This window comes from Mauremys reevesii, linkage group 16 (genome assembly GCF_016161935.1).
Source record: "Mauremys reevesii isolate NIE-2019 linkage group 16, ASM1616193v1, whole genome shotgun sequence".
Lineage (NCBI taxonomy): Eukaryota > Metazoa > Chordata > Testudines > Geoemydidae > Mauremys > Mauremys reevesii.
In genome coordinates this window covers 10,310,377-10,323,907 of record NC_052638.1, presented here as the reverse complement: position 1 = coordinate 10,323,907, position 13,531 = coordinate 10,310,377, and the positions used below count along the sequence as shown (strand labels likewise).

General features: G+C 44.4%; 1 protein-coding gene across 2 annotated transcripts in view; it reads right to left on the bottom strand.

Moving 5' to 3' along the window:
* Window positions 1-4,728: 4,728 nt before the first annotated feature.
* BBS2 (Bardet-Biedl syndrome 2) overlaps window positions 4,729-13,531 on the bottom strand; it is a 29,740-nt gene continuing 20,937 nt past the window's right edge. For both annotated transcript variants that reach the window (XM_039503414.1, XM_039503413.1), the window contains 6 exons: window positions 12,815-12,944; window positions 11,282-11,413; window positions 10,308-10,445; window positions 9,717-9,829; window positions 8,124-8,272; window positions 4,729-5,101 (listed from right to left, as the gene is read on the bottom strand). In XM_039503414.1, coding sequence (XP_039359348.1) covers window positions 4,995-5,101; window positions 8,124-8,272; window positions 9,717-9,829; window positions 10,308-10,445; window positions 11,282-11,413; window positions 12,815-12,944 — 769 coding nt within the window. In that variant the 3' untranslated portion in view covers window positions 4,729-4,994. The remainder of the gene's footprint in view (window positions 5,102-8,123; window positions 8,273-9,716; window positions 9,830-10,307; window positions 10,446-11,281; window positions 11,414-12,814; window positions 12,945-13,531) is intronic.

The following is a 13,531-nucleotide window of genomic DNA, read 5'->3' as shown; positions in this document are numbered from 1 at the left end:
CAAACTCCAAGAGTACAAGGAAAGTACAAGTACTTTCTCCTAAGGCTGAGCTCCATCCGTCTGTGGAATAGCCTCCCACAGGACAGGCTAGAAGCTGAACCTGTGTGAAACCAGCCTAGCTCAAGTCCTAGATAATGCAGTGGAGGGCAACAAGCCTGCAAACTAGCCTCCAAGGGCTGTACTAGATAAACTAACCTCCGTGCTCTATGAAATATCGGCACGTCTCAGCTGTAGGGCATAAAATAACTTTAGAAACAACTGGCACTGAGGGAGCTAAAAATCAACAGCTCCCCTTGCTCCTGTGAACTGGGCCTTGGGGTGGAAAGCTGTGTGTTGGAAAGAACAAGCCCCAGGATGACTTGAAAAGCAGGAGGCAGGCACCTAGAAAATCCTGTATACAGGAAATGCCAAGTGGTGTTTTAAATCACATTAGCTAATGTTTAAATAAAACAAACATTGTTTAATCTTGACAAAGACTGTACAGCAAATAGCCTCTCTACGGGCTCTGTTTTCTGATACTGAAATTCTGGTAAGGTAGTTCAAATTGGCCCTGCCTGTAAAAATGCACTGATCCTCAGAAGAAAGATACCATCAGTGTGAAACGTACCCAGGCCCCAGAAGGGAGTAGGAAGAGTGACAGAGGAAGAACAAAAGATGCAAGTGAATAGCAGTTACATGAACAAAGTGGGACCAGTGATGAGCTCCCAAAATCCTAAGAACCGGTTCCCTACCGGGTCCTCGGTGGTTCGGCAGCACGGGGGTCTTCACTCGCTCCGGGTTTTCGGCGGCAGGTCCTTCACCCAGAGCGAGTGAAGGACCCGCTGCCAGAGACCCAGTAGGGAACCGCGTGGTGAGTACAAGCCCCATGTCTTCCCTCCTCCCCGACATCCAACCCCAACCCACATCCTGCCCCCGACTGCACCCATCAGAACCCACAACCCATCAACCCCCCACTCCTTGTCCCCTGACCACCCCCTCCCAAGATCCCCCACCCTAACTGCCCCCGAGGACCCCACTCCCTGTCCCCTGACTACCCCAACCCCATCCACCACCACCCCGACAGACCCCTGGGACTCCCACGCCTACCTAACTCCCCTGTTCCCCATCACCTGACCACCCTCCTCCAACCGCTCCCTACCCCTTATCCAACCCCTCCTCCCAGCCCCAGCTGGCCCCCTTACCATGCTGCTGTGTAAGGATGTTGCGCTGCCACTAGATCTTGCAGCCCCACCCCCTTACCCAGAGGTGAAAGTGAGCCAGGCCTACCAGCAAGAGCTGGTGTGCCATACCAGCGTGGCCCGGCTTCCCCAGGGGGGCAATTTAAAGGGCCTGGGGCTCCCAGCAGGGGCTGGAGTCCCAGGCCCTTTAAATTGCCACTAGAGCCCCACTGCTGGAGCCCTGAGGTAGCAAGGCTCTGGGGGCTATTTAAAAAGTCCGGGGCTCCCGCTGCTTCTACCACCCCGGCCCTTTAAATAGCCCCCAGAGCCCCGCTGCCACTACTCCAGGGCTCCGGCAGCTATTAAAAAGGCCGGGGAAGTAGAATCAGGGGCACCCCGGGCCCTTTAAATAGCCCCCAGAGCCCTGGGGTAGTGGGAGGCTCCAGGGGCTATTTAAAGGGCCAGGGCTCCAGCTGCCTCTACTGCCCCGGCCCTTTAGATAGCCGCCGGAACCCTGCCACTTCCCCAGGGCTCCAGCAGCTGGGGAAGGGCCAGGGGAGCTGGGAGCTCCCCAGCTGGGAGCTCAGGCGGACTAGACAGGACAGTCCTGCAGGCCCGATGTGGCCCGCGGACCGGAATTTGCCCACCCGCTGCCCACCCCTTTAGGAACCGGTTCTACACCGGCTTCTAAATTTAGCAACTGGTTCTTGCAAACCAGCTCCAGCTCACCACTGAGTGGGACCTGCTGTGAGCTGCAGTGAAGGGCTACATACCAGGCAATAAACCATTATGCAACATTTAAATTGCTCAGACTAATGATTCTAAGAGGACATTCAGGCTCCTCACCAGATTCCTCCACTGCAGAAGAGCCAGAGTCTAGCATTTGACACTAGAAACATACATCCAGGCTTCTGGGTAATTCAAGCATTGGCAATGCGGCAATTTTATTTGTATTAGATGGAAGCAGTTTTGTCAAGTAGCTGACAACAAAAGGACCACTTTGTTACAGAGCAAAGTAGCTATAGCCTAGACTGAAGGAGACTTGAAAAAACAAAAAACAATCCTCATTCATACACACATCATAGTGGGTGTCTGATTTTACATCTCTTCCTGGTTGAAATGAGGAATAAGATAACACAGCAGCCTCAGACTTGGAGAAGTCAGGACGAACTGAATGGCCTTTTGTCAATTGTCAGTTCTAATTGCTTCCCCCAAGCTGAAGCTTAACTGGAGACACTGAAAAATCACTCGTGCGTAGATGTTCCTGTTAAGAGGGCACTGGTTCTGGTGCAATTTCTCATCAGGTTTATGTAGGAGAGAGTCGGGGCCGGGGTGTGTGTGCGACATTTGTGCTCTAAGTACACGCCTGGCAGGTTTTTCCCAAGAGTTCTCTCACACAGGGGGTGGAATGTAGGTTGGGGTGTGGAGAAGCACTAGTCCCTCGTGCAGTTACGAAGCCACAGTACAGTTTAATAGGTTCACACACACGTGCATGTAGTGACCAGTGTGTCATTCTAGCATTATGAATTCCTGGGGGTCACTGCAGGTTCCACTGAACTCTGCTCCTCTTATCTTGACCTGTTGCCTACTTCTGCATGCCAGCTGAGTTGCTTTATTTCGGTGCTGCATAGCTTGGCTCATCCTTTAGGATAAGAGATGTTAGGCAAGATGAGTTCAAAATATGTTCTTACAGCAAGTATCAAATCTCCTGTCTTCGTACCAAGTACAGGTGGGGAATTGGCCAAGTTACAGATCTGGACTATTAGTACTGAGGAACTGACAGTGCTACGGGAATACAGCTTGCCCACCGATACAAAAATGGAGACAGGATGGCGTGAAAGTGCATGGTATGTAGCTTTGATAATCAGCATGTCTGGCCACAACAACATGGTCTGCCTTCTGGTCAAAGCCACTGTCTAGCTGTTGAACAAACTGCACTCACTGTAAAACTAATCAAGCAGAACAAGAGAAGAGAGATTGGAGCTACAGGAATCTTTTCCTACAAATACAGTGGCTGGCAGAGATCCCAAGACTTATTAACCTTAGAGATTGCTCCATAATAAAGTTTTAAAATTCACCAACCCAGAATGGAATGGGTGGCTCATTAGACCCTTTTAATCAGAAATGGCAGATGTGTGTTTACCAGCACAATTCATACTGAGGGGAATGTATCAATGATGGGCCGTTCTCAGGATTAAAACAGATTTCAAGAATTAATTTCCCTTTTAGCCAGCTATAGGCTCCTTAGCTTCTCCAGGGTGGATGATGCACCATTGTCTCTATTTCAGAGCGTGCATACGAAGCCTGTTAGCTACAGAGGAGCTATCCAAGAATCCCCTTCCATGTGCGCATCTAACCCCACAGAGATGAGGGACACCTCTCTCCCTGCCCTGTTGTATGCAGGTACTGATAATTACATAGGGAAGGGGCTTGCTGAAGCAGCATGAGGAAACAGATGCTGAGGATGCAATTCAGGTCAGGCACATCAGTTAAGAACTGTTTTAGTTCATAGGAGAAATCAGCTTTGCCATAAAAATTTACACTCCAATCCACCATCCTACTGCATTATTTAAACCCACCTTTAACTAATTCTGGCCCAATATACTGTTTCTTCTGAGAGTTCTTTGTGCCAGAGTCCAAGAGATTTTTCTCCCTACCTCTTGTACCTAGATACTTCTCCCTGCTCCCCTTTTTATTCCTGCATGTACTGCTATCAAGGATCAGTTTGCTCCTTCATAAAATACATGCCACTTTCTTGCTGCCTTCCCCTGCCCACCCACTCAGCATGTGCTCTTTTATCCAGCAGTTGCAGAGAATGAATAGCTGGAGGTAGAATTTCCACCAAGCAAAGTGAGGCTCAAGTGTTAACTTTAGAAAACTGACCAATTCCCAGCTTCATGGAACCTAGGAACTGGTTAATTTCCTTGTTTTTTATAAAGCCAGCAAGGGGTGCTGTAGTTGGGACTTCTGCCGGCAGTGACTCCTCACCTCACCTCTCCCACCTGGCCTTCCCAGTGAGATCTGTCCTGAAAGTAGCAGCTGAAACCAGGGATTCGCTGACAGAGCAGCTCTGTGCTGCACAGGTCAACAGCTGATAACTAGGGATAGGAGCAAACTGCACAAATCAATTCTGTATCTCGAATACCCCAAAGTTAGGGTGCCTTAGGAGCCAAGGTTTTGGCTTAGACCCCCTCTGAACTCAAGGTTTTTGAGCTGAAAGGGTAGTGTATTAATAGACATGCCTCTTGCTTGGTATATTCTGTGATCAAAATACCTGACAATTATGGAGCAAAACCTGAAATGAGTTTCATTAACATAAAATAAGTAACAAAAATAACTCTGCATCTCTTCAGCTGACCACACACACTGTGAAAGTCTGACAGTTCTGTGTTTTAATGGAAAAGCTGGTACCATAACTGCAAAATATATTAAATTCCATAAATAAGTTACAGTAAGAAAAATAACTATTCCAGGACTATACAAGTGTCTTGAGTGACTTACATAAATACCACATCTGCACGTTAAAACTCTCAGCCTTTCTCCATAGATTTTCCTATCCTTTAGCCTCCAAAGTGATGGCTTACTTTAAAAAAAAGCGGACTATCTTTCCATTTACTTCATTCTATAGTGGGGCTGCAGGCTGATTTAACTGCTTCTCAGTATTGGTACCTTATACATTGCTACACATCAAGTTCCCTGCCTTTGTCTCCCAACGGCTGACTTGGGAACAGTCGGAAAGGAAGTACTACAGGGGATCTGCTCCTATGACATCTGTTCATTTGTCTAGGATCACCTGTTGTAAAGTATCATAATCGCCAGGCAGTCACTATTCCCCTTTTATGAGGATGCAGTCCCCACTCGCATTATCCTGAAGAGCATATTTAGGTTGTTGTTTCTAATGGCATCCCGGCACGCAGTGATCACCTGCGTCTTCGGTTTCCCAACTGGAAAGAAAAAAACCCACAGAATCAGCACTAATATATTTAAGTAACCGAATGAGACATTAAATAGACATATACAGGTCAGAGCTGGTGTCTCAGAATTTAGATTTCGTAAAAAAATTAACTGTTTGGTTTTTTAATTTAAATATCATTTTTTGTAATATAAATAATAGCCCCCTCCCCCTGTGACATGGGGGAGGGGGCTATTATTTATATTACAAAAGTGCCTTGGTGCTCCAACATGGCTGGGGCCCCATCGTGGCAGGCACCATACAAACATGCAGTAAAATAGTTCCTTCCCCGAATAGCTTAAATAAGTATCTTCCTATTTGCAAAGCAAGAACTGGAACATTGTGCTTGTGCATGTACAAAGAGAAAAGCATAAAGAAACCACACAACAGCAAAAGCTAAAATATATTTAAAGGTCAGTTTTAATTTAAGGTGTTGCTAGTAATGTAGGTAAACTTTACGATAGTCTGATTTAACCTGAGAGTGTCCTCTAAACTTCTGGGCCAGAAATGAAGAATTCAAATTTAATGTTACATTGTAAAAATGGTTTTAATAAAAGCAGTAAGTCTTACACTATTCAGAATGCTAATAACTGCTTTGAATTGTTGCCCCAAAGTCATGCTGAGCATCCATAACTCTCTGACTTTCCTAAGAATCTAGGGTGCCCAGCAACTCATGATCAATTACTTAGCAAGTAACCTGTCCTTTAAATCGGCTTCGGTACCCAATGACTGGAAGTTAGCTAATGTAACGCCAATATTTAAAAAGGGCTCTAGGGGTGATCCCGGCAATTACAGACCGGTAAGTCTAACATCGGTACCGGGCAAATTAGTTGAAACAATAGTAAAGAATAAAATTGTCAGACACATAGAAAAACATAAACTCTTGAGCAATAGTCAACATGGTTTCTGTAAAGGGAAATCGTGTCTTACTAATCTATTAGAGTTCTTTGAAGGGGTCAACAAACATGTGGACAAGGGGGATCCGGTGGACATAGTGTACTTAGATTTCCAGAAAGCCTTTGACAAGGTCCCTCACCAAAGGCTCTTATGTAAATTAAGCTGTCATGGGATAAAAGGAAAGGTCCTTTCATGGACTGAGAACTGGTTAAAGGACAGGGAACAAAGGGTAGGAATTAATGGTAAATTCTCAGAATGAAGAGGGGTAACTAGTGGTGTTCCCCAAGGGTCAGTCCTAGGACCAATCCTATTCAATTTATTCATAAATGATCTGGAGAAAGGGGCAAACAGTGAGGTGGCAAAGTTTGCAGATGATACTATACTACTCAAGATAGTTAAGACCAAAGCAGATTGTAAAGAACTTCAAAAAGATCTCACAAAACTAAGTGATTGGGCAACAAAATGGCAAATGAAATTTAATGTGGATAAATGTAAAGTAATGCACATTGGAAAAAATAACCCCAACTATACATACAACATGATGGGGGCTAATTTAGCTACAACGAGTCAGGAAAAAGATCTTGGAGTTATCGTGGATAGTTCTCTGAAGATGTCCACGCAGTGTGCAGAGGCGGTCAAAAAAGCAAACAGGATGTTAGGAATCATTAAAAAGGGGATAGAGAATAAGACTGAGAATATATTATTGCCCTTATATAAATCCATGGTATGCCCACATCTCGAATACTGTGTACAGATGTGGTCTCCTCACCTCAAAAAGGATATTCTAGCACTAGAAAAGGTTCAGAAAAGAGCAACTAAAATGATTAGGGGTTTAGAGAGGGTCCCATATGAGGAAAGATTAAAGAGGCTAGGACTCTTCAGTTTGGAAAAGAGAAGACTAAGGGGGGACATGATAGAGGTATATAAAATCATGAGTGATGTTGAGAAAGTGGATAAGGAAAAGTTATTTACTTATTCCCATAATACAAGAACTAGGGGTCACCAAATGAAATTAATAGGCAGCAGGTTTAAAACAAATAAAAGGAAGTTCTTCACGCAGCGCACAGTCAACTTGTGGAATTCCTTACCTGAGGAGGTTGTGAAGGCTAGGACTATAACAATGTTTAAAAGGGGACTGGATAAATTCATGGTGGCTAAGTCCATAAATGGCTATTAGCCAGGATGGGTAAGAATGGTGTCCCTAGCCTCTGTTCGTCAGAGGATGGAGATGGATGGCAGGAGAGAGATCACTTGATCATTGCCTGTTAGGGTCACTCCCTCAGGGGCACCTGGCATTGGCCACTGTCGGTAGACAGATACTGGGCTAGATGGACCTTTGGTCTGACCCGGTACGGCCTTTCTTATGTTCTTATGTAGTGTAATGGAAATACCAAGGGACTGCACTTGGTGCTTCTTCCAGTCAAGTAACTAAAAAAAAAACAAATTAGGTTTGATATTGAATTTCTTGTCCTCAGCCCGGCAATTTCTCACCTACCTCCAAGTTTTCAGAACATATGCTATCGAATTTGAGTTCACACGTATCAATAGTGATAGGGTTGATGACTTACCAAGTTGAACAAAGCTTAAAAATAAATGTATGGTAGTTTAGAAAGAGAATTTGGACTGATTTTCAGACTGTATTTATGCTTTAGCTCCCATATGTTTTCTGTACTTAGCCATACTCTGACGTTTCAAGTTTCATGGGCAATAGAAAGAGAGGTCTTAATTTGCAAGCTGCTCTGCACAGGCTGACCCCAATGCCACGCAGTAAAATTTGCAGGATCTGGGCCAAAGGCTACCTCCTTTTGAACAGCATTTCCTGGAACCCTTGAGATTAGGGTATACATTTTATACCTTGTAGAGATAATTTGTATTTGTCTTTTAAAAATGCGAGTAACACTACAGTTTAAGCAAGTATGGAGAGATTTCATATTCTTCTGCAGCTGAAAATTGAAGCAAGATTCCCACTGTTAAGTCCTGGACCATACAGCAAAATGTATCTGGCCTTCAAGACAAGCTCTAACAATCCTGCATTTGCTCTTTGATGTGCCATTCTCTACTCTGGCTTGTTGAGCCAAAAATGGAGTCCCCAAAGGAGAACCATGCCCTGGACTTACCACGCAGCTGCCCTGCTCGCTGGATAGCTTGATTTACGGATTTGAGATTGTTTAACAGCTCGGTGTGGTTGGTGCAGCGAATTTTATACTCATTCAGTAAATCTCTGTTAAGATCATAGAGTTCCATGTACCGTTTCTTCATATTTCTCCTGTGAAAATGAACAACAGAGACAAGGGAGACTCAAGGGACAAGGAAACCAGGCGACAATTCATGTTTTGTTAATGTAAAAAAGCAATAATATTTAGTTACTATGGTTACTGTGGCTACCTGCTGTTCTCAAGTTGTCTGAAGCTAGAAGGCTGAATGCATCCGAGATAGATGGGTATCCAATATAACTCCACAGCTAGTCAGGTATGTTATTCCTCATTACTTACACCAGGAAAACAAAGTCACTCAATATATTTACTCTATTCTCTCTCTCTCTCTTTTTCACATGCCTCCCCCCATTAGCATTTTGCTCCTCAATACTGGATATATTGAACTTGGAAAAGGTTCAGAAAAGGGCAACAAAAATGATTAGGGGTATGGAACAGCTGCCATATGAGGAGAGATTAATAAAACTGGGACTTTTCAGCTTGGAAAAGAGACGACTAAGGGGGGATATGATAGAGATCTATAAAATCACGACTGGTGTGGAGAAAGGGAATAAGGGGGTGTTATTTCCTCCTTCTCATAACACAAGAACTAGGGGCCACCAAATGAAATGAATAGGCAGCAGGTTTAAAACAAAAGGAAGTATTTTTTCCACACAATGCACAGTCAACCTGTGAAATCCTTTCTAGGGGATGTTGAAGGCCAAGGCTATGACAGGGTTCAAAAAAGAACAAGATAAGTTCATGAAGGACAGGTCCATCAGTGGCTATTAGCCAGGATAGGCAGGGATGGTGTCCCTAGCCTCTGTTTGCCAGAAGCTGGGAATGGGAGACAGGGGATGGATCACTTGGTAATTACCTGTTTTGTTCATTCCCTCTGGGGTACCTGGCATTGGCCACTGTCGGAAGACAAGATACTGGGCTAGATGGACCTTTGGTCTGACCCAGTATGGCTGTTCTTATGTATGTTCTTAGTGACTGGAAGCTCTGGGAAAAGGAGTTAGTTTCCCCAGAAGAGTTAGTCTTGCTGATCATTAGTTGCATTAGATACGTCGACTTTTTGCAATAGACAGTTGTGATGTGGACAGAGCTGTTCAGAACCAAAGATTAATGCCCTGAAAACACAGGGAACAAACTCTTCCTCAGCCTCCTGCTCAGAGTCCTTCCCCACCGCACCCTAAAGAGGATGAGTCCTGCCCTGCCCACCTACTGCTCTCTTCCTCTTCACACAACGGACTCCCTCTGGCCTAGCTGAGAGCTTGACAACACTACCTCACAGCTGATTCACATAGCCTACCCCACACTGAGTCATCTGCCTGCTGGTTCTCAGCCTAAAGAATAGGTCAGGAACACAATGATCATGTGTAAATAACAGGCATCTGGATTTAATGCAGCCTTGATCCACGCAGCTGTTTCTATCTAAAGGTGCTCTTCTCTACCAAAAATCTATGACTAGCCACCAGAGCGAGAGAATTATATAGAAATGTAATGGCTGCTCACATGTCTCCCATGAGGCGTGAATCTTCTGCTCGAACCAACATACTGCGGATAAGGTTGGAGTGGTCCGCCATGTCGGCAGTGAGTTTCTGATGGACTGTATGAAATTCATCCACCTATCAAGAGTAAAGACACCCAAGCACTTTGTGAAGTCCATGCAAATCTGAGAGTTTCGCTTTGAAAGGTAGGGACTGCACCAAGTTAATAGGGAACAGCTTCCTATCCCTCCGCCTGGATCCTTTCCCAGGAAGAGGAAGGCTAGATGAGACTTTCAGGGCCTACTGACCTCCCTAATTCACACCATCAACTTCAATGGACTTTAAATTTCCTGGCCAGTTTACAGAATGAGGGAATTGTCCTAATCATCAACAGCTAGGAGGGGACCTGACCCTGTTTTGGATAACAAGGAATTTTGGAAAAGGGGGGCTGTCACCCTCTCTAATTCAGAGCACAGTAAGCCATGGTTGCAGGTTTAAATGGCAGAAAGCCACAGAAAGTTTAGACATAGAAAGAGAGAAAAAAAGTCATCAAATCCTGAAGCCACCATCCACCACCAAATCAACCACCATTTAGACATGCTTGGTGCCTACTCACCTTAACTAGCACTTTCCGCAACTCCTCAAAGTACGCAGGGAAATCTGCTTCCACCTGCAAGTCTTCAATTGCCAAGAAGGAGGCCATGGACTGGATAATGTCACCGGCTAGATCTATATCATCCGTGCTGATAGAAATCTAACAGGTGTAAAAACAGTAAGTTTCAGATTTCCCCTCTCTTCAAAATTCTCCCTTCACAACCATTAAATAGGACCCCTTTTGCAGCATATTCAACCTAACGCTCAAAACAGTTAATACTGCAAGATTTCCATTGGAAGGCCTATTAGTCTGAGACTACATTTTGCTAGAATTAAGCACTGTGGGCTAGATCTTAAGTATATGGGAATCTTTCCACTGACTTCAGGGGACTCTGGATCAGGACCTAAGGGAGAAATGCATCACTATGCAGAGGGCCAGCACAAGAATCATGCACTAGTTACATCCCATCTAAGCCCTCAAAATAGGGCTTCAGTGGTGGAGAGGCTCTGTTCTGCCTCTCTGCACCAGAGTGAATTTCACCATATAAGAATACGTTGCTTCAAAACATTGAAGGAGCACCACACTGTATTGTCCATATCACTGGCTGAGCTTGGAATTTTACTCCCAGACAGGAAAGTGGGCACTACCATTGAGGACAAAATCCTGCTTAAAACACTAGCATTTCATCTGCCTGTGCAGTCACATAAAACCATGAGACACTTTGATGCTATGATAATCAGAGGATCAAAGAATCGTAGGACTGGAAGGGACCTCAAGAGGTCATATAGTCCGGTCTCCTGCACTCCTGGACTAAATATAACAATTTTTAGCTGGACAGAAATAGTGTAAAGCTAGTGGAAATATTAATGGCTTGGTCCCTCCTCCGCTTTGTACCTTGGCGCTCTCTTCACTTTCCCATGTGGGCACTTCCTCCCAGTTCCACTGCTCTTTAATAAGATTAGACCTAAATAGAGTACGGTGAGAGTAAAAATTACCTCCCCATTGGGTTTGATTTTTATGCACAGCTGTCCTGCATCACGCAGGGAAGTGAAACAGACTTGAAAAGGGGCGCTTTGGAGCTCTGCATCCTCTGGTAACAGAAAGCTCTGGTTCAACCACATGACAACCTAGAAAAATAAATTTGTAACATTACCCTTCCCATGGAGAAACTGTCTGGAATATATTTGCTCTAGTGGACATTATGGGATACAGTAGATATACTGCAGAGCACCCAGCTCAGTGCATCTTGTGATCATTTGCACAATCCTACTCTGGGTCGTGAAATAAAGTGTCTCTATTAGAAAACAGACCCCAACTGGGAGTTTATTAGGATCACAGCATCCCCACTGGACAGAACAGGATGACTCATAATTAATTTTGCTCTCTCCCACCTAGTGGAATGGGGACAATTTCCTGTGTTATACGTGGGCTGTTCAAAGTATGATTCTGTATAATATTATGAATAAGAGAATCAAGTAAGAAAGTCACATAAGCCCTTCAGGGCAGGCACCATCTTTTTGTTCTGTGTCTGTACAGCACCCAGCACATTGGGTCCATGACCAAGGTTCCTAGGCACTACACTAATACAAATAATACATAAGAAGAAATGGACAGAAGAAGGATTGTTCAGTGGTTAAGGCAGTACCTAGGACTTGGAAGGCCAGGGTTCAAATCCCTGCTCTGTCACATACTTCCTGTGTGACCTTGGGCAAGCCACTTAGCCTCTCTGTGCCTCAGGTCCCCATCTGTAAAATGGGGATAAAAGCACTGCCCTACCTCCCAGGGGTGATGTGAGAATAAATACATTACACATTGTGAGACACTCACATAACGGAAGCCGTAGAAGTACCTAAGATAGACGGAGCTCAGAGGGACAAGGCCAGAAAGTTTTCCTTAGAGAAGAGTGTTACATCTGCTCAATCTGCCATCGACCACCAAGTTAGAAGTATTTTTGCCCCAGGAATTTCTATGCAATGTAAGTTACATATGCACCAGACAGCCTCACTAAGCCACTCCCAAGAACTGGCCAATTTTCAGCCCAGGCTGTAGCGAGCTGCCATCCCACCATATTTCCAAGACACACTACAGAACATTTACTGATCCATTATGAATTTGAGCTGAATTAAACCCATGAAGTAAGTTGAATTATCTAGATACTTTATTGCACTTTTCCCCATTTGCTAATGTACAAAATTCAGTCATTCACTCCGGGTTCCTTCCATTAGTGCAAGCTGGCCAAGTTCTACTAGATAAAGTACAATGAAGGGACAAGTAACTACTAGAACTTCTGGTCTTAAGCAGCACTTTCCTGCAGATGCACAGAAACTCTGGGAATGTTTCGGCTATGCCAGCATTTCAAAAGAAGACGCATGAACTCAAGCTGTAAGCTGTTAAACACAGACTCTTATTGATAGTAGTGGAGTAAATTACATTATTTCCCTTTGCTCTAGGGATTCCCAAGTTAATTACAAACTCTCCACAGCAACTGTGCTCAGAACCAGAAAATAAGATGCAGAGCATAAACTCACCCTTTGTACCCTCTCACTGATTGTAAAGTTAACAAAGCTTAGAGGTTCAGGGACCGAGTCGGGGCTGCTCAAAGCATACATTGAAAATCGGGGTAGCTGTCTTGTCAGTTCAAAGACATGGAACTGTGTGCTGGAAGGAATCCAAAGAAAACCAGAGAGAGAAATTTACCAACAGACCAGTGATTTGTCTATTGCACCTTTCCATTTACAAATTCAGGATGATTCACTTTACATCACAGATTCTGTCACCACAATCCCTGCAATGAATATAACATTCATTAGGACTATACACAGAAGATATAAAAGTGGAGACATTTTATTAACAAATACAATTAAGACTTATTAAAAGTAACATTAAAGATGAATGGAACCCCTGAATTCAGTTCTCTGCATTGCTCCTGCAGTGGATTGATGGCCCCTGAAACAGGAAAGGAAGCTCTAGTCCAACCATACCTTACACTTTTAGCAGAGATACCACTAGATGGAGCAGGGGAAGGAGAACCTTGAACACGGGTCTTGGCAGGCAAACGAAAAGAGAAAATGATTCTCAAACGTTACTCCAGATGCATTTTATTTTTATAGTGATTTGTACAAATTCTGCCCTCAAAACATGGATCCAGGCCTTGTGCTGAAGTCAAAGGGAGTTGAGGACAGTCAGCATCTGAGAGAGTACAGCCCATATGCAATCACAGAACTGTAGGGCAGGAAAGGACCTTG